Source organism: Papilio polytes, unplaced genomic scaffold, assembly GCF_000836215.1.
Source record: "Papilio polytes unplaced genomic scaffold, Ppol_1.0 DF823693.1, whole genome shotgun sequence".
In the NCBI taxonomy this organism is placed as follows: domain Eukaryota; kingdom Metazoa; phylum Arthropoda; class Insecta; order Lepidoptera; family Papilionidae; genus Papilio; species Papilio polytes.
Window position 1 is genome coordinate 96,085 of NW_013525511.1, and position 21,431 is coordinate 117,515.

At 35.1% G+C, this 21,431-nt stretch overlaps 1 protein-coding gene across 2 annotated transcripts; it reads left to right on the forward strand.

The window, feature by feature from the left end:
• The first annotated feature begins 1,130 nt into the window (after positions 1–1,130).
• LOC106103919 (heat shock 70 kDa protein cognate 5) lies at positions 1,131–21,382 on the forward strand. 2 transcript variants are annotated; one of them, XM_013283833.1, is made up of 15 exons: positions 1,131–1,358; positions 1,562–1,617; positions 3,827–3,914; positions 4,603–4,840; positions 5,742–5,903; positions 8,228–8,318; positions 9,706–9,868; positions 10,742–10,897; positions 12,320–12,466; positions 14,029–14,269; positions 16,361–16,570; positions 17,218–17,405; positions 17,855–17,995; positions 19,018–19,117; positions 19,505–21,382. In XM_013283833.1, exons 1-14 carry the CDS (start codon positions 1,260–1,262, stop codon positions 19,090–19,092), a joined length of 2,055 nt encoding a protein of 684 aa, XP_013139287.1. In that variant the 5' UTR covers positions 1,131–1,259; the 3' UTR covers positions 19,093–19,117; positions 19,505–21,382. The 2 variants fall into 2 exon arrangements, with proteins under 2 accessions (XP_013139287.1, XP_013139286.1); XM_013283832.1 differs by having other exon boundaries at positions 19,018–21,382.
• Positions 21,383–21,431: the final 49 nt, after the last annotated feature.

Here is a 21,431-nt window from a genome sequence, read left to right on the forward strand (position 1 = left end):
ATATAATTTTAAACAAATATATAATGTTGTTTTATAGATTAAATGACTAAACATGTCTTGGTGTTAGCTTTAAGAACATAAATTATACATAATAATACTATGTTACCTATTACATTTTTTATAAATATAATACCAAAATGGGGAGAAAAAAAATAATGAAATTTAATGCATTTTTATTTAAAGAACTTACCCTTTTTAAACATTTAATATATGACAATTTAAAATATGAATAGAAAATTAAGCAAAAAGAGAACTACTCGAAGGGTCTTTTGCTGTTTTCGACGTCCCACTTACTGCAATAGAGGAAGCGGTTAGTTTACATTACGCACAAAAAATTGTTATACAATATAACCATTATTATAACCCCAATGTCAGTGTTAAAATGGCGAAAATCAAATAGTCACAAAATACCCTAAACTCATATATCCTGTCCATGCATTGTGATCAATGGAAAAATCAAAGAAAGACGAAGGTCAGGAATGCTTATGGTGAACCAAGTGGAGATTGTTTTTATTGGCATCATTTTATTTCATTATATTATTGGCTGGTAACCGGTTGCTTAAACTTTTTAACCAATCATGTTGAAGTATTTTAGTATTTTTTCGAGAACATACTCATAGACTCAGAAAAATACGAGAACATTCCACTTTTTTCTAATTGGCAACACCATAAACTTTTCTTTGCATGCGCAATAGAGATGGGCAACATGTGTCACTTTGAAGAAAAGAGTGATCTTGTCATCATTTCACCTTGGTGATTTAAATCATTTATATCAGTAGACTAAAAATATATTTTTTTTGAGAATTTTTTCAACAATGTGACATTAAACATTTTTGTCATCATTCTCTATCTAAAAATGCCTCGATTATTATAAGCCATTTGTTATATCCCATATGCCCTTAGTGTTTCTTTTTGAGAAAATAGGCAATGAGCGACAACTTGGACGTTGCTCACTCGTAGTTTCATATCGCATGTAGCCAAATAAAGTTTTTCTTATGAAAAAAACTGAATCCTTGCAGATATAAAGATGTACTTTGAAATGAAGTGAGCTAAAGATATGTGAGCTCTTTTTAAATTGTTTATTTTTATCACTCACTCACTCACTCACTCACTATCAAGACATCTCTAGTGCGCAACGCTCTCGGTTCAGGAAAAATATCAAATCTTTCTTTCAATGTTGCGTCATCCACATGTTCTGTTTGAAGTGAAATAAGACGTTAAATAATTTGTTATTTAGGATATATAAAAATAACTTAAAAATGTTGACCGCTACGCGGGTGATGGGCCGAAAGGCCTTCCAGTGCTCCGGATTAACTTCAGACTTGACGAATAAGAATTTTTCCACAATTCTCAAAAATGTAAGTATCCATTTTAATTTTGAAAACGAATGAAAATCGTATGTCACATATTTGCCGTATTAAAATATATCTCTAATTACATGAGACGTTAACTTTACTATATATAAAGATTATAAAATTGTTAACCGGTGTCGTAATGTAGAATCGGCACATGTGTATAGCTTTTGTGATAAAAAAATTCAAGATATTTTCCATATTTCCAGGTTGCATCACCCACAGTTCCTATTTACCAACGCCATGCGGTCCAGTACAGGCACAAGTGAGTTTAAAGTTTATTTTTTTATTTCACATAATTTCATCATAACCTAAAACTGTCTGTTAAGGATTTCTCAATTATTCAGAGATGCTGGAAAACCTTTTTTATGTCGTGTCTTGAATGTATTCTATTGCATAAGATAGTGCTCATTAAGTTTTATCTCTGACGTTTTTAGGTTAGATTGTTGCGAAAGTCGACGTACGAATTTCAATATTGTACCGAATTTCTAAAAAATGTAATGAGTACGAAGTAAGCATTGGATTTTATTGTATTTTTTACTAAACTGACAATGAAAGAACTGAAGCTTATTTTTATGAAGTTGTATTTCTATGATATCTTATAAAAAAAACTCATCCCAATTTAATTTTGAGTCTGATTTATTATTCCATATACCTTTATTCGCTTATTTACTACATAATGTACTTTACATTGTTTATATAAATATAAAAGTGAATATAAAACATATGTAAAAAATAGAGCACCACCAGCCGTGGAATCCCATGTGTGAGTCTGAATATTGTTACAGTGTTAAAATATTAAAGTCCATAACTAAAATTTACTACTTATATACAGAATATTATCATATATCTTAAATGTATAACAATAATATACAGAAAATATGGAAGCAGTATACCTGCAATGTCTAAAAAAGTCGAACAGGCTTACAAATAAACTCGGTATATAGTTATACTTAGAAATAAACTGAGTATTAGCAAAATTTGTACTAATATTTGCTTATACTCTGTTTATTCCTAAGTTTGATATACCACATTTATTTAAGTAAGTCTTGTATAGTGTATAGAAAATTGTAACATCTTTCTATACTAATATTATAAAGAGGGAAACTTTGTATTTTTTTATGTATTAAAATAACTCAAAAACTACCAGGCCGATTTTAAAAATTCTTTCACCAACAGAAAGGGAATTTATCTGTAACATGTTGTATAAACATAAGCAAAATAATATAAATATGATATGCACCCACGAGTGGTAGCAGTGCTTGTGCGCTGTAAAATTAAGCAAAAAGAGAACTACTCGATGGGTCTTTTACTGTTTTCGAGGTCTCACTTACTGCAATAGAGAAAGCGGTTAGCTTACATTATGCACAAAAAATTGTTATACAATATGACCATTATTATAACCTCAATGTCAATGTTAAAATGGCGAAAATCAAATAATCACAAAATATCGTAAACTCATTTATCCTGTCCATGCATTGTGATCATCATGTTATATAAACTTAAGTAAAATAATGTAAATATGTTATGCACCTATGAGCGGTAGCAGTGCTTGTGCGCTGTAAACCTTTGCGGTCGGTGCTAAAGTAATGATTGGATAGTAACACATTCAGTGGTATGCCATTGAGTGTATTTAGACAATCTACAAATATACTAACAATTATGACATCTACTGTGGTCAAGGAAATATTGTGATGCAACCAGCACACTTCAATAGAGAAATTCAAAGATTTTGAAGTCAATCTGGATTTACAGTGCTGACTATGGCCTATTTCTTAACTCTGGGATGCCTTTTTTTATCATCTAAACTTCTGTATCTATATCAGTATCCATACTTTAAACTAATATAATAAAGCGTAAACACACACTAACTTAGTTATGATGTCAGTAACCACAGTATATTATTGAATAATTCTCTTTTTAATAAAAACCCCACACTTATACTTAAGGCTATATATTTTCATGCTATCAAACTTGGGAGTAGATCATTTGAACAAACCATCATGTGGGAAAGAGACAAAAACTTCAAGCTGACAACATCAAGGAAGCAAAGTTTCCATGGTAACACTAATTGTTATCCAACATCAGAGGCTTTTGTTGTCTGTGCCTTTAAGTTTTGACACTTCCAATAAAAAAAAAACATTATAATTTATAATAAACTAGCTGTTCCCGTGCAACTTCATCTGCAAAAACTTATGAAAATTTTATTAAATTGTTTACATGTGTCAAATTATCAATTGCAAATGTCTAAATGACATGACATGATGACAACCTTGCTTCCTTGATGTTGGCAGCAACTTGTGGTCTCTTTCCCACGTTAGGGCTTTTATCTAATACATTTACCCCCTTAGTTTAATGGTGTTAAAATACATAGCCTAAAGCGTGACGCAAGTGTAGGGCTTTTTATTAAAAAACAATTTAAAAATATGTTTGCTGCAAATGCAAGTTTGTAAATTTTTTGTTTGATTACACAGGTCAGAGGGTGTTCGAGGGGCAGTCATTGGTATTGATCTTGGCACTACGAACTCATGTGTTGCAGTTATGGAGGGGAAGACACCCAAGGTAAGACCTAAAAGAACTTTGGCAGGCTGTACAGCATATTAATTATGGTTTATATGTTGGCACCGCCGATCAGCTGTCCTGTTCATACGTGATAGCTTTTGCAGCGGTGCGAGAGAGACGCGCGGAACCAGCTAGTCGCGGTTACTACCGCAGGCTTTCCTAGATACCGCGCTACATTATAATTTCTTATTGACATAAATTGTTTTATACAAAGATTCAAAATTGTAAAGAGGCAGCATAATTGACACTTCACATGAGACATTTTTCACATAACCCACTAAATCTAGCTATTGATAGTCTTCAAACCATGTAAAATTATATTAAAACCGACTTTCGCCAGCGACTCCGTCAAAAAAAGTATCAAAAGGTATCAAAAAAAGCAAAACAAAGTAGCCTATGTGTTCTTCCAGCTATCCTCTGCACATATGCCTAATTTTATTGAGATTCGTTCAGCAGTTTAGGCTACAAACATCCTTCCATCTTAACTTTCACATTTTATTTTTATAACATGTCAATCCTGACATGAGGTGGCACTAACTACAGCTAACATAGTACCTTTCAAAGAAGTTACCGCTGAAAAAAGTATACTATGTCTAGTCTATATTTTGTAAATGTCTTTGGTTTTATATATAAAAAAATATATATTTGCAGAGTACATTTGTAATTGAAATTATAATATGATATATAGGTCGTGGAGAACAGTGAAGGTTCCAGAACAACTCCATCGCATGTTGCGTTTTCCAAAGAGGGGGAACGATTGGTTGGTATGCCCGCTAAAAGACAAGCTGTAACCAACAGTGGTAACACATTCTATGCAACAAAAAGACTGATTGGAAGACGCTTTGATGACCCTGAAGTACAGAAGGATATGAAGAATCTCTCTTACAAAGTAGTTAGGGCTTCAAATGGTGATGCTTGGGTTCAAGGTAAGAGACACATTAATTGCTACCAAGTTTGACATATTCAAATAATTTATATCGTGGCATGGAAAGGGTTAACTCAACACAATGTATAGTTTGAACTAATTCAGGTAGCAATCAAGCCCTCCAAGTCATACATAAATTACTAATAGGATAAAGTTTCGATTTTAATTGAGAAATTAAATAAATTTCAGTACTTAAAAGTTTATTTAACCCTTAAATGCATGATTTTTCTAAAGTTAACAAAAAAAACATTTTTAATGCAAGATTGGTATAATATAGAAAAAAATAATAAAAAACATACAGACGAATTGAGTACCTCCTTCTTTTCGGGAAGTCGGTCAAAAATCTACCATCCAAATTTACATTTTTTGGTAAATGTATCCCCACAATATTCTGCATATAACTGTTAAAGCCTTCCAAGCCATATATAAACTACCAATGAGATAAAATTACATATTTAAATTATAGAAATAAATAAATGTTGGTATTCAAAAGGAAAATTTAAATGTTGGCACCGCCGATCAGCTGTCTTGTTCATACGTGATAGCTTTTGCAGCGGTGCGAGAGAGACGCGCGGAACCAGCTAGTCGCGGTCACTACCGCAGGCTTTCCTAGATACCGCGCTACATTTATTATTGTGATTTGATCAGATTTTCATATTTGTTTTAAGTAAATTATATAATTGCTAGCTATAGCCCGAGACTTCGTCCGCCTGGATTTAAAAAAACTAAAGTAAGTAGCCTATACGACACATAGACTATTTACTTTTGTTTTTTTCAGGCTACCCTTTACAATTATGCCAAATTTCATCAACATCCGTTCACTCATTTAAGCTACAAACTCTAACAAACATCCATCTAAACTTTCACATTTATATTAGTAAGATTTTATTGTAACTTTTCAGGTAGTGATGGTAAAGTGTATTCACCGAGTCAGATTGGTGCATTCGTGCTAATGAAGATGAAGGAAACAGCGGAGGCCTATCTGAACACATCGGTGAAGAATGCAGTGGTAACAGTTCCCGCATACTTCAATGATTCACAGCGACAAGCTACTAAAGATGCTGGTAAGTGTACACTATGTTGCAAATAATAGGGAATATGCATGTATTATTTTTCTTTTTTTAAACGATTTTTCTTGTTCTAAAATAACCACAAAAAAAATTAAGCGAAAATATTCAACCATTGAGCTAAAAATAGAAAAAATAAAATTACGACCATTTTCGAGCGACTAAAACGCGACCAGAGTTGTCATGAGACAATTGACGTCAATCGTCTATTCCATTCATAACATACGCTCAGATGTCACTTCGACGTAAAACACAACAAAGTTTCTCAAGGTCAAAAAGTCAAAAACCGATTCATTTTTATTATTCCTGGTACAAATAAGTGGTAATTAATAATCCTATTCATTATTTTTTTTTATTTTAGAGTTGGTTTTTATATTGTGGTTACAGTTAAATACTTCAAGAGTGTATTTCTATATAAACTAACGTAAATGAACTGTGTATTGTCAACACAGCGACGCCATATTAGATAAGCCACTTGCTTTGACCAATAGTGCGCGTTTTAGAACTTGAATAAATTTGAAAAAATACACTTTTTAATGAATAAATTTTGCCACTAAACCACACTATATTTAAAAAAATCTTTGCAAGACTGTTTTTATAGTAATAAAGTATACTTAAAAAAAGTTTTGTATTTGGCGTTATATGCATATTGCCTATTATAGCAAGTTTGTGTATAGTTAATTGGTGTTTTAGTAGTCGTTAATTTTTTAATACAGCTTGTCAGTGTAACCCTTAATTCAAAGGAGGTTTTTGTACCAAAAAATATTGGTATGAACACAGTAAAATCAAAATTTCACGTATTTTTCTCTACATTAGTTCAGATTTTTTTATTTAGATGTTCGTCACACTAGAAATTAGCAAACTGAGGGTTAAAGTTAAAAATTCGTATTTGATTTAACTAAACCTAGATAGTATTTTTCGATCAACGATATGGTAGATCCTACTTTGGCAGAGGTTCCGAACCAGTGGTCCATAGATAAAAAAGTAAAGTCCGCGAATTTATATTGAGCCACCAGTTTTGCAAAGACTATGCAATAACGTGGCCGATATGTGGGACTAGATCGAAAATATTTGTCTCGATATTGAAAAATTTATAGTATCCCTATTAAGCGGAAAAGCAATCAAAACCTTTTTTGATGACTTATTAACTAACAACAATAATATAAAAGTGGTTCCTGACAAAAAAGGTTGAGAACCTCTGGTCTAGAAAGAATCATGTTCTGTTGCGTAGTGTTTTCATTTAATATGAAGCACTTTAGATCAGCCGTTTCGCTCTTGCGCGGCGCGCTTCTCCCACGGTGCGAAAGAGACGCACGATCTGATTCAGTCCGGTTTAATACTGGCTACTGATGTAGAATGTGCTACATTGTTTTGTTTTTTTGCACCTTTTTTATTTTAAATCTGCTGTTTTTTGCATTTTTAACTGCATGGTTATTGAGAATATATTTAAAGGTTGAAAAATTTGTTTATTTCTGAAAATTACAAATTTCACTTATTTAAGGAGGTTGTTTATTCAAATATTTGTTATATAATGCCAAGTGTATACAAAACTATATTTTCTATAGGTAACATTACTCTAAAAGTTCAATAAAAATAAGATAATTGCGAATATTCCAATACGTGTTTTGTAATAAAAAACACACTATTCCGTTAAATATTTTTTTAATATATGGTTTTACTATGTTACAAAACATCGAATGTTCGTAATAGGGTAAATGGTCTTGTTGATTATTAAATTTAGCAACTCGAAAATATAACTTAACAAGCAATCGCCAACGACTCCGTCCGCTCGGAATTAAAAAAACCTAAAGCAAGTAGCCTATGTGTTCTACCTGACTATCCTCTTTATCAATGTCAAATTTTATCAAAATCCGTTAGTCGTTTAGGCTACAAACTCTAACAAACATCCATCCATCTTAACTTTCGCATTTATAATATTAGTATTAAGTATTAGAGCGTCGGTGGCTCAGAGGTTTAAGCACTTGACTCGTAATCTACAGGTCTTGGGTTCGAATCCCGCCGTACCAATATGATTTTCGATTTTTCGAAATTTAATATGTACATAGTTTAACCGACGTTCTTACGGTGAAGGAAAACATCGTGATACCTGCACTATCGGCGAAGAAATTCAAAGATATGTGTGAAGTCAACCCGCACTTGGCCAGCGTGGTTGACTAAGGCCTAGTCACCCCTTATTAGGGTAGGCTCCGAGCCCCTCGATGGGGACATCTAGTGAGCTGGTGAAAAAAAATTATTTATTTTTGACATTTTTATATAGTTTATTACTTTTTTACATGTAATATATGAATATCTTTATTTAGGTCAAATCTCTGGTTTGAATGTGCTGCGTGTTATCAACGAGCCGACAGCCGCCGCTCTGGCGTACGGCATGGACAAATCTGACGACAAGATGTAAGTGAATGCAAAAATACATGACCATAAACAGGGGGAAAACAAAGATTTTAAAAAAATAGAGTAGGCATTGTTGATCTATACTATTATAATAAAGCGTAAACAAACACTTCTTTGTTGCCTAAGATGTCAGCAATTACAGCATGTTTGCAAATAACTCTTTTTTTTAATAAAAAGCCCTACACTTACGTCACGATTTAGGCTTTATTTTCATGCCATTAAATTAGGGGTAAATATTTTGGATAAAAACCCTAATGTGGGAAAGAGACCATAAGTTGTTGCCAACATCAAGAAGGCAAAGTTGCCATTTGCAATTGATTATTTGACAAATGTGAACAATAAAATGATTTTTTTATAATGGGAACAGCTAGTCTTTTAATATTTTTTTTTTCATATAACCATTAACTAGCTATCTATTGATAGTCTCAAAACCACATGTCAATACAATTAATTGCCAATAAGTGTCTAAATAATGCTTAAATATTTTTATTTTGTAACACTATATAGTTTGTTTTATAACAAAAGATGGAGCTTATATTTTGTCAAATGTTTTGCAACATGTCAATACAGACACGAGGTAGCACTAAACTTGACAACTGATATAGTACTTTCCAGAGAAAGTACCGGTGAAAACATTTTGGTCACTGCCTTTTCTATTTCTTAAATGACTTTGAAAATAATAAATTAGTCATATCCTAAATTTAATAATTCTTAGTCAGTTACAAAATCTTAATAATAGTTTTATTTTCACTGTTACGGGTTTCACATTATCTGTTTTGTTTTTGTCATTTGTTAAAATGTTGGCACCGCCGATCAGCTGTCCTGTTCATACGTGATAGCTTTTGCAGCGGTGCGAGAGAGACGCGCGGAACCAGCTAGTCGCGGTCACTACCGCAGGCTTTCCTAGATACCGCGCTACATTATAAAACATAGTATAGTTTATACCAAAAAATGCTCTTTCACTCGCAACTCTGTCCGCGTCTCACTTTAAAAAAATTATGTAGCCTATGTGTTCTTCCAGACTATCCTCTACATCTATGACATTTCATCGAGGTCCATTCAGCGGTTTAGGCTACAAACTCTAACAAACATCCATCCATCTAAACTTTCGCATTTATATTTTTTGTAATATTGATTAAAAATTATCATACTAATATTATAAATGCGAAAGTTGAGATGGATGTTTGCTAGATTTTGTAGCCTAAACTGTTGAACGGATTTCGATGAAATTTGGTATAGATGTAGTGAAGAACACATAGGCTAGTCATCTTTTATTTTAATTCCACGCTGACGGAGTCGCGGGCCAAAGCTAGTGTCTACATAAGATCGTGCATTCAGCATTAAAATATTTTTCTGGCAATTTAAATTTGTCATTTGTATATTTCAGTATTGCTGTATACGATTTGGGAGGTGGTACATTCGATATCTCTGTCCTGGAGATACAGAAAGGCGTGTTTGAAGTGAAATCTACGAATGGCGACACTTTACTCGGTGGTGAAGACTTTGACAATGTTATCGTCAACTTTTTAGTCGACGAATTTAAACGTGACGTGAGTATTAAATATATCTTTAACAGTGGTATTTGTAAACATACTTTTCTTAGGCAATCGCAACATTTATAGAAAGAAAAAAATATACTGCTGATGCTTTGGTGCGATTTGCCCGCATATTTGAGTCAAACAGTGGTAGAGCCTTTAACATCTTCGCATTGTAGGGTTGGCTCGCCCCAGCAATACCACGACCACACAGACAGGCGTGAAGTGGAAGCAATTCCGCAAATGATGAGTGTGGTGCCGGAGGCCTAATTTTAGTCCCTTTCCCTTTCCAACCTTTTCTTAAGAGGAAAGGATGGGAAGGTAAAGTGGATTTGACGGTGGAGAAGATGCATAGGAAGTAGAAATGTCTTTATGTGCGTCTCCTCCTTCGTCGGATAAGGGTAGGCAATGCATCTGCAATGATGTTTATGGGCAGCGGTCACTTTCCATTTCAGTGGATTCCGGTGGCCGCTTCCTCGTTTGCCACCTTATATTATAAAAAAAACAATACCACGACCACACTGAAGACAGGTGTGAAGTAGGATCGATTCCGCGTGCACTCTGATGAGTGATGCCGATAGTGCCTAATTTTAATCCCTTGCCCTTCCCACCATTTTCGCATAAGGAAAGGATGGGAAGGAAAAGTGGATGACAGTGGAGGAGACCTATAGCAAGGGGAAATAAACTCTTTATCTTCGTCTCCTTCACCGTTTATTACGGGTAGGAAACGCATCTGCAATTGCGGATGTTTATGGTGAGTGGTCGCTTCGCTTTCTTGGCGAATTCAGGCGGCTCGCTCGTTGGCCATCTTATAATAAATATTTGAGAGTAATAAAGGCTATATTTTTACATTTTTTTTTATTTCACTAATAAAAATGTAAATTCCAGCAAGGTCTAGATATCCGTAAAGACGCGATGGCGATGCAGCGTCTGAAAGAAGCAGCGGAGAAGGCGAAGATAGAGTTGTCCGGCTCCCTGCAGACCGACATCAACCTGCCATACCTCACTATGGATGCTTCCGGACCTAAACATATGAACCTAAAGGTATAATCTACATCTATACTATTATAATAAAACGTAAACACACACTTTGTTGCCTAAGATGTCAGCAATTACAACATATTTTTGAATTATTCTTTCTTTAATAAAAAGCCCTACACTTACGACATGCTTTAGGCTATATATTTTCGCGCTATAAAACTTGGGGGTAAAAAAATTGGAAAAACACCCTAATGCGGGAAAGGGACCATAAGCTATAATCTGCTAACATTAAGGAAGCAAGGTTATTATGGTAATGGTAATTTAGAGGAAAGATTTCTATTTTTGTATGTAAGAAATAAATACAAATCACTGGTGCAATTTTCAAATATGGAAAAAATATATGTTACAGCACTTAAATATTATATTTAAGCAAAATGTTTGTTTAAATAATATTGTAGTGCAAAATTAAAACAACATCTAAAACCGCCAGCCTCTGCCGCAAGCTGGGGAGGGTCAAATGATCTTGTTACATAAATCTATACTGTTATAATAAAGCGTAAACACATACTTCTTTGTTGCCTAAGATTTCAGCAATTAGCATATTTTTGAAAAAAGAAAAATTAATAAATAGCCCTACACTTGCGACACGCTTTAAGCTATACATTTTAATGCCATTAAACTTAGGGGGTAAATATTTTGGATAAAAATCCTAATGTGGGAAAGAGACCATAAGTTGCTGCCAACATCAAGGAAGCAAGGTTGTCATCATGTCATGTCATTTTGACATTTGTAATTGATAATTTGACAAATGTAAATAATAAAATAAAATTTTCATAATTTCATGCGGATGAAGTCGCACGGGAACAGCTAGTTTTTACTAATATAAAGAGTAAATTTTGTTTGTTTGATTGTAATGAATAGGCTGAAAAACAACTGGACCGATTTTAAAAATTCATTCACCGTTATTAAGGTTATTTATCTGTATGACATTGGCTATTTTTTTTTTATTTTCTCTATTACAATTTAAATTTCATGCGGACGGAATCGCGGGCCAAAGATAGTTATTTAATAAAAAAGTATATAAGAGAATTTAAATCTATATCTATCTATACATGTAATAAAATTGTGATGTCCACAAGCGTTTGTTCCGGGTAATCTCCGAACGGTTGCGACGATTTCGACTACTGGAGAGTAGCAGACATAGATAGGCATATTATAATCTTCTTTACTTTTAACTAGCTTTCGCCCGCGACTCCGTCCGCGTGGAATAAAAAAAAAACAAAAGTAGACTATCCTCTACATCTATGCCAAATTTCATCAAAACCGTTCAGCCATTTAGGTTACAAACTCTAACAAACATCCATCTAAACTTTCGCATTTATAATATTAGTATGATTTCGTACTGTCAAAATGTAAAACGCTAACGAAATTTGCAGGCGACAGCTTTTAATATGTGAAAACTATATCTTGTCAAATTTGTTGTAGATGACGCGATCAAAGTTGGAGTCTCTAGTTGGTGATCTAATAAAACGTACGGTGGCGCCGTGCCAGCGCGCGCTGCAGGATGCTGAGGTCCAGCGCTCCGATATAGGGGAGGTGCTGCTCGTAGGAGGGATGACCAGGATGCCTAAGGTATAGTCACACCCTCCACCCTCCACACACACACACACACACGCATCACCAGCTCATAATACGTCCCCAGTTAGGAGTTAGGATGACTTCACACATATCTTTGAATTTCTTCGCCGATTGCATCATGTTTCCTTCATCGTAAGTATGTCGGGTACATTATGTACATATTAAAATTCGAAAAATCGAAATTCACATTGGTAAGGCGGGATTCGAACTCAAGACCTGTAGATTACAAAACACCATCACATGTTTTAAACATTGGATTGTTATTAGACAATTTACAATTTGGTGGGACAGGCCCTTAATCCGTTTGTTCGCGGATTATGTTCACATTTTATCCTAAAGTCTTGAATTTGCTCTATTTTCTCTCCATCCAACTTGTCTAATCATATTACCTTCTTATCAATAATACAAATTTGATTGTTTTGAATTATCCCCGAAACTAATGAACTAATTTCATAAAGATTAAGCGGTTTTGATACTTGTTTTACAATTGTAAGAATGTTAGCACTTAGCAAGTCAATGCCAGTTGTACATAACTGTCGTGGCTGTCATAAGACATGTGCTAGAACAATTTGGAGACATATTCCCCGGCTATACTCTGTGTGTTGGCGGGTTATATTCTCACAGACATTTTTTTCTCAAAATCGATTACAATAAAATAACATATAAGTGTAATGTACACATTATTCCTGGTACAAATAAGTGGTAATTAAATTCTATTGATTATTTTTTTTATTTTAAAGCTGGTTTTGATATCGTGTTTACAGTAAAATACTTCAAGAGTGTATTTCTATATAAACTAACGTAAATGAACTGTGTATTGTCAACACAGCGACAGATAAGCCACTTGCTTCGACCAATAGTGTGCGTTTTAGAACTTAGCGAGGGAATTTGAATAAAGACACTTTTTAATGATTAAATTTTGCCACTAAATCACATTATATTTAAAAGAATCTTTGCAGGACTGTTTTTATAGTAATAAAGTATACTTAAAAAAAGTTTGGTACAATTTGGCGTCATATCCATATTGCCTATTGCGAGAGGGCGCACACGGTCTGACCGCATGCACCTTTTTCACTCCATACAAGTTGTATTGTCTATTCATTTTTGACAAGTCTCCTCCTAATGGGTATGAACACAATGGACACGAACATCATTATCATCATCTCCCCTGCCTTATCTTACTCTCGTAGTGACGCACTAGGTTTTCGTCCTCCAAATAACTATCATCCGTCATCTCAGTCATCACTCCTTTCTTGATCATGTCACTTTTCACGCAATCCATCCATCCCTTTCTAGGGCTACCTCTACTGGTGTACCTCCACATTCATAACTACCGTCTCTCTTGTTACATGCGATTCATCCCTTCTCATAACATGCCCATACGACTCTAACCTTACTCCTTATTTTCTCAACCACTGGAGCTACTCTCAAACTTCCCCTAATGTACTCATTTCGTATCTTATCCAATCGTGTTACCCCACACATCTTAACATTCCCATTTCTGCCACAAGTATTCTCCTTACGAATATGTTTGTAAAATATACTTGTTACATTAGGTACAACAAACGGTGCAAGATATCTTCGGGCGCGCGCCCTCGCGTGCGGTGAACCCCGACGAGGCGGTGGCGGTGGGCGCGGCGGTGCAGGGCGGCGTGCTGGCCGGTGACGTCACGGACATACTGCTGCTCGACGTGACGCCGCTCTCCCTCGGCATTGAGACCCTCGGCGGAGTCTTCACCAAGCTCATCACGAGGAACACCACTATCCCCACCAAGAAGAGCCAAGTCTTCTCCACAGGTTGGTATCTATCTGTGTTTGTTCGTTATTTATATCATAACTAGTTGTTCCTGAAATTAGGAAAATGGTATTAATATATTGATAGCAAATGTTAATATGACATGACATGATCCTTGATGTTGGCAGCAACTTATGGCCTCTTTCCCACATTAAGCTTTTTCCAAAATATTTACTCCCTTAGTTTAATGGCGTGAAAATATATAGCCTAAAGCGTGATGTAAGTGTAGGGCTTTTTATTAAAAAAAAATTGTATATAAGAAGTGTTTGTTTACACTTTATTATAATAGTATAGAAGTATAGATGTGGCAGACGAGCAAGCGGCCTCAACCCACCAAACTGGTTAAGGGACATTCGCAATTGTAGATACGTTGCCTACCGATAATCGATGGAGGAGACGCGCATAAACAGCATATTTCCCCTTCCTATGCGTCTCCTCCACTTTCCCATCCTATCCTTTGAAGGGTGGAAAGGGATAGGGACTAAAATTGGGCATCCGGCACCCATACTATTCAGAATGTACTCGAAATTGCTTCCACTTGACGCTTGTCTTCTGTGTGGTCGTGGTATAGCGTATAGCAAGCCAATCCATTTGGCCAAGGACATTAAAGCGGGCTCTACCAGTGTTAAGCTCTAAATAAGTGAACCTGTTGGGGTCCACGATTGTTAGAATTAGTCTTTTGCATTAGGGTTTGATCACACATGCCAGTAAAATGGATTAGTAGCTGGCATACCAGACTGGCTAAAACTAACGCTGCCGCAATATGTATACAATCACTAAAATTGTCACAACGAAAGTGTCACTTACATATTTAGATATTTAAAGTAAAGGGAATTAAAAGATAAATAAATGTATACCTTATATATTTATAAGGAAACATATACTTCTTTTAGCGTCTCTTCTTTGAGAGCGTCGGTGTCTCAGTGGTTTCAACACTTGACTTGTAATCTACAGGTCTTAGGTTCGAATCCCGCCATGTACCAATGTGATTTTCGATTTTTCATATGTACATAATTTAACCGACGTTCTTACGGTGAAGGAAAACATCGTGATGCCTGCACATATCGGCAAAGAAATTCAAAGATATGTGTGAAGTCAACCAACCCGCACTGGGCCAGCGTGGTTGACTATGGCCTAGTCACCCCTTATTAGGGTAGGCTCCGAGCCCCTCGGTGGGGACATGTAGTGAGCTGGTGATGATGATGATATACTTCTTTGTTATGTAGGATGTCGGCAAAGCATATTTTAGAGTATTTTTTTTAATAAAAAGCCTTACGCTTACGGCACGCTTGGTAAAAATTTGCTCTGCGAGAAAAGGCTAGAAACTATTGGCAGCAAAGCAAGGTTGCCATGGTTACTTAGTTACTGGTATTACATAAAAAGTAAAACAAAGACATCTTTTATGTCTATTATAAGCACACATCTAAGCCATATGATTACTATATTCGTGTGGTAAAGCTGCGAGCGAGAGCAATGCGGTGTGGTGTGTCGCGAACTGCAGGGTTTTTTTGCGTCGCGGTACGATACGCTCATCCACATTATAATATCTAGTATCCTCTAGACAGCTTAGATCATCGGCTAACTACGGCCATGATTTAAAAGCAGAGATTCAAAAAATATATAGAAGTGGCTTAGTTGATACTTAATTTTAGACATTTTTCACATAGTCTTACTGACGGTATCTATTGATAGATACTAGAAATCAGATATCAATAAATTAATTGCTAATATGTGTTATTAAATAATATTTAAATATTTACATTGTTTTGTGGCACTGTGTAGTTTATTTATAACAAAAGATAGAGCTTCTTATAATTTTGTAAACATGTTTTATAACATGTCAATACAGACAAAAAGTGGCATACTATTCAGAGAATGTACTGATGAAAAACTGCCTCGTCTATATATTTTTAAATCTGTACAGATATCAATTATAAAGAGGAAAGATTTGTATTTGTATGTATTGAAATAACTCACAACCTACTGGACCGATTTCAAAAATCCTTTCACCTATTTTTAATTTTACATTGCCAAAGTCGCGACTAAAATTTTTTAAAAGGTCTTTATTTTAATGTAAACCATTCTATTTGCAGCTGCCGACGGCCAGACCCAAGTTGAGATCAAGGTGCACCAAGGCGAGCGTGAGATGGCCACCGACAACAAGCTGCTGGGCCAGTTCTCGCTGGTCGGCATCCCGCCCGCGCCGCGCGGCGTGCCGCAGATCGAAGTCACCTTCGATATCGACGCTAACGGCATCGTGCACGTCTCCGCACGCGACAAGGGCACCGGCAAGGAGCAGCAGAGTTAGTATAAATAATATTTTGCACATGTATCCATATGGATATATGTGCAAAATGCTATGGATATGTGCATCTCCATGGATATATATCCATAGAGATGCACATACCCATAGCATTTTACACATATATCCATAGTATTTTGTACATGTATCCATATATCCATAGAAATGCACATATCCATAGCACTTTGCTCATATATCCATAGTATTTTGTACATGTATCCATTGAACATTACACATGTATGCAGTTTGCATACGTATCCATAGTACTGTACATGTCCATTGCACTTTGAATTTTTATCCATTCCTTCCACATATCCATAGCATTTTGCACTTGTATCCATACCACTTTGCATATGTATCCATAGTACTGTACATGTCCATTGCACTTTGAATTTTTATCCACTCCTTCCACATATCCATAGCATTTTGCACTTGTATCCATACCACTTTGCATATGTATCCATAGCAATTTGCACATTTATCCATATTGGGTGAAATATTCGATGAAATTTGGTATAGATGTAGAGGATCTTCTGGAAAACACTTGGCCCCTGACTTTTGTTTTGTCTAAATTCTATGCAGACGGAGTCGCGGGCGAAGGCTAGTTATGTTTAAGTATGAAATTTTATTTAAATATTTTCCATACAGTCGTGATCCAATCGTCCGGCGGTCTATCGAAGGACGAGATCGAGAACATGGTGAAGGCGGCGGAGCAGTTCGCGGCGCAGGACCAGCAGCGCCGCGAGCGCGTGGAGGTGTGCAACCAGGCTGAGGGTGTGCTCCACGACACTGAGACCAAGATGGATGAGTACAAGGCTCAGCTGCCCCAGGAGGAGGTGAGTTAAAAGGTGGAACTTCGCATGTGTAAAGAGCGGCTCTAGAACTGCGTTTGGCTTTGGTCCCTAAGTAGTTTTAGTATCTGAGAAAGGTGCAGAATACAGTTAAGCGTATAACGTTTGCGTACCCCCATATAACGCGGGAATTATCCCCACTATAACACGATTTATGGCTCTTCTCTAATGAAAAATTTATTATAATGGGGATTTCTACAATGCGAATTAAAATAATCCCCTACTAATGTGACAGCCCAAGCCGAGGTCTCTAAGTTTAACAGCGTGAAAGGTTATAAGCCTAAAGCGTGTTGTAAGTGTAGGGATTTTAATTAAAAAAAGAATTATTCAAAAATATGGTGTAATTGCTGACATCTTAGGCAACAAAGAAATTGTGTTTACGCTTTATTATAATAGTATAGATAAATAATTTAGTTTAATGTTTTGTGATGCAGTGTGACAAGCTGCGCGAGGAGATCAGCAAGCTGCGGGAGCTGCTCGCCAACAAGGAGTCTGTGGAGCCCGAGGCCATCCGCAGCGCCACCGGACAGCTGCAGCAGGCCAGCCTCAAGCTCTTCGAGCAGGCGTACAAGAAGGTAATTAACTATGACTAAAAAAGCAGTAAAAGTAGCCTATGTTACTGGTGTAATTTTTGAAATCGGTTCAGTAGTTTTTGAATTATCCTCAACTAGCTTTCACCCGCGACACCGTTCGCATGGAATTAAAAAAACAAAAGTGAGTAGCCTATGTGTTCTTCCAGACTATCCTCTACGTTTATACCAAATTTCATCAAAATCCGTTCTGCCGTTTAGGCTACAAACTCCAACAAACATCCATCCATCTAAACTTTCGCATTTTTGATATTAGTAAGATTGCAACTGTCAAAAATACCGTTACCATAATTCTTCTTCAATCCTAAATGTTGGCAGCATTTGGTTTATAGTCCCTTTCCCACATGAAGATTTTTCAATTTATTTAACCCCTAAGTTTAATAGCGTGAAAATGTAGCCTAAAGCGTGTTATGAAGGGCTTTTTATTAAAGAAAGAATTATTCAAAAATATGCTGTGGTTTCTGACATCTTACGCCACAAACTGTGTACGCTTTATTATATTAGTATAGGCAAATGCACAATTTTGAGCCGGCCCACATTCTTGGTGAAGTCGGTCAAGCGATTGTGCTAAACTAAATGAAGTGCGTTATCAGCCGTTCTCATACAATATGACTACGGAAGATTTACGCTTCGTACATTTTTGTACAATGCTAACTGTTGCTCATGACTTTGTTCGCGTAGTTAATATATGTTACTCAGTAATAAGGTAGCTTATTAATAGTGAAAGAATTTCTGAAATCGGCTTAGTAATTTTTGACATATTTCGAAATATACAAAAATACTAATCTTTAGAATAGTGTAGGCTAGCTTTTGCCCGCGGTTTTGTCCTAACCTATTGTGTGTTTTTCCAGACTATGGTCTATATCTATGACAAATGAAATACAGATCAGTTTAGCTGATTTTGAAATACATACACAAAAATCCAACCATACATATGTTCTCGTTTATAATATTACTTTTTCTATTTAAGATATACATATAAGATAATATTACTTTTTCTTTTTAAGATGGCTGCTGAACGTGAAGGCCAGCAGCAGCAGACCGAGCCCCAAGAAGACAAGAAAGAAGAGAAGAAGAACTAGGCACAAAACCAGAGGAATACAGTTTGTAAATAGTTTATTTGTTAACTTGTATGGTTGCCATACAAAATATATTAACTTTGAAGCACTGCACTACACAAGCTTTAAAGTATGGAATAATTTAATTTGAATACGTTTTTTGCTTTCTGCTCTGCTCCTAAGAGACAAAGCGTGATGCGAAATAGTCTATAACCTTCAGAAATAGATATATTATCTGGTAAAAGTTTTGTTTTCTTGTGTTTATTAATTTTTGAGATTAGCGCGAACAAACAGACTATAAATACTACGATGTGGAGCGCTTTTTATATATATTGCAACCATAAAAGTTTACAAATTAGTTGATACCAAAATAACTAAGAGTTTTTGATGTATTGTGCGTTTATTTCTCATAGTATTTTGTTGATACAAATTACAGGCGGGAATGCGGCGCCAAATGTCAACTGTCAAATCTGACACAAGGGCAAAGACGCCGGCGTACAGCCACAACTGTCAGATGTCACTGACGTTTTTAATTTCTCTGTGACAACATTTGTATTATGATTAAAATTTTATGTTTTTTAGTAACCCTGTGATTTTTATTGCAGTAAGTTTTCCAGTGGTTTGATATGGCTTTTTTTATAATACAAGTCTTAGAAACTCGGATGATTTAAATATATACGATTATTTTAATTACCAGAAAAAATGTAATTACCTATTGCGGTTATATTTATGGTATTTAAAAAGTCGATACCAAAAAACTTAATTTATGGTCAACTGAAGTTGGTAACTGTTGTGTTTCTGGTAATTTTAAAATAATTCTATATAGAAATTGTATAAATTCCACACATTTGAGTATTGATATCCCGCAGGTTACGGTAGATTAGTTGGAAAGTATGTTAGATGTAATATATATTTTTAAATGAATGTATTTGTGACTCTGTGCGATAAAAAAAACTTAAACATTCTCATTCTGACTAAAAACTATATAATTGACTTAAAATATCTAATATTGACTATAACTGGTTCTTTTACTTTAATAAATATGAGAAATTATACTGTTTTCTGGCTTAAAACAGCAAAGATATTATAATGTATAGACGAGGCAGTGATTTTTTCACCGGTACCTTCTCTGAAAGGTACTATATCAGTTGTCAAGTAAAGTGACACCTTGTGTCTGTATTGACATGTTATAAAACATTTTACAACAATTATAAGCTCCATCTTTTGTTATTAAATAAAATAAACAGCTGTGAAATAGAATATAAATATTATTTAGTAACACTTATTGGCAATTTATTCCATTAATTGTTATCTCTATGAAAAACAGTCATTTTTGTATCACGTAGGGTTGTAACGGAACTCCGCTTCCGCATCCGCAAGTGCGGAAATTCCGCAAGAAATGAAAACTTCGCATCCGATTCTGCTTATTTCTTATGCGGAGTTATAACGGAGGTTAATTTACGTCTCGCGAGTGGGGCGATTAGGTGTCGTTTATGCCCACGCGGACTTGCTAGGTCAACTAACTATAATTGTTATACATTATATTTGCACAATAAACTGTATCTTGTCATTGTGTACCAATCTGTATTTTGGTTTAACGTAGTTTTAGTTATTCCTTTAATAAATCGCAATTAATATTTTATTGTTGACCTCCACTTAAGGTTCCGTTAACCTCCGCTACTGAAGAGTTGAAGCCCTTCGCCTCCGCATCCGCTTCCGTTGAAATTGTCACCGTTACAACCCTACTATAGACAATCATCAACCAGTTTCTTATTTCTATTGAATTCTAATAAAACCGAACTGTAAATTAAAAAAAATAAACAACGATTGGAAATAAATGTTTGCATTTAATGTTTTTCAAACTGGTTTTCTTATACACAGAGTCACAATATGTGTGATTAAATGAAGATTGTTTTTTTGTTACTTTGTAAAGGTTATTTTATGTTTGTGTTCATGTCGTTTTTGTTACAATACTTTGAAACAACTCGAAATGTAAAATGTTTTTTTTTCTTGATGTTTTAGACAAAATGTTAGAGACAAATTGCTTTATGGCTGTTATAAAAAATTTCGATAAAACATGTAATTGCTGAAATAGTAATAAAACCTTTTCAATGTCGCTTAAATGTGTATGTTTAATTTTTTGGTATATATTGAATTTTTTAAAATAAAAGTTGTATTAATGAAGTAATGTTTGTGAGAAAAATGACATGTATGAAGTTTGTATGGTAGTTTACGAACTCTAGATGTAGTTGTATGTGTGTTGGGGTGAGGCAGATGTGCGTTAGTGTAGTACAAATATATTTCGCAAAATTTATTTGTCTTTTATTTTCCATTAGCTTTCGTACGCGTGGAATTATAAAAAA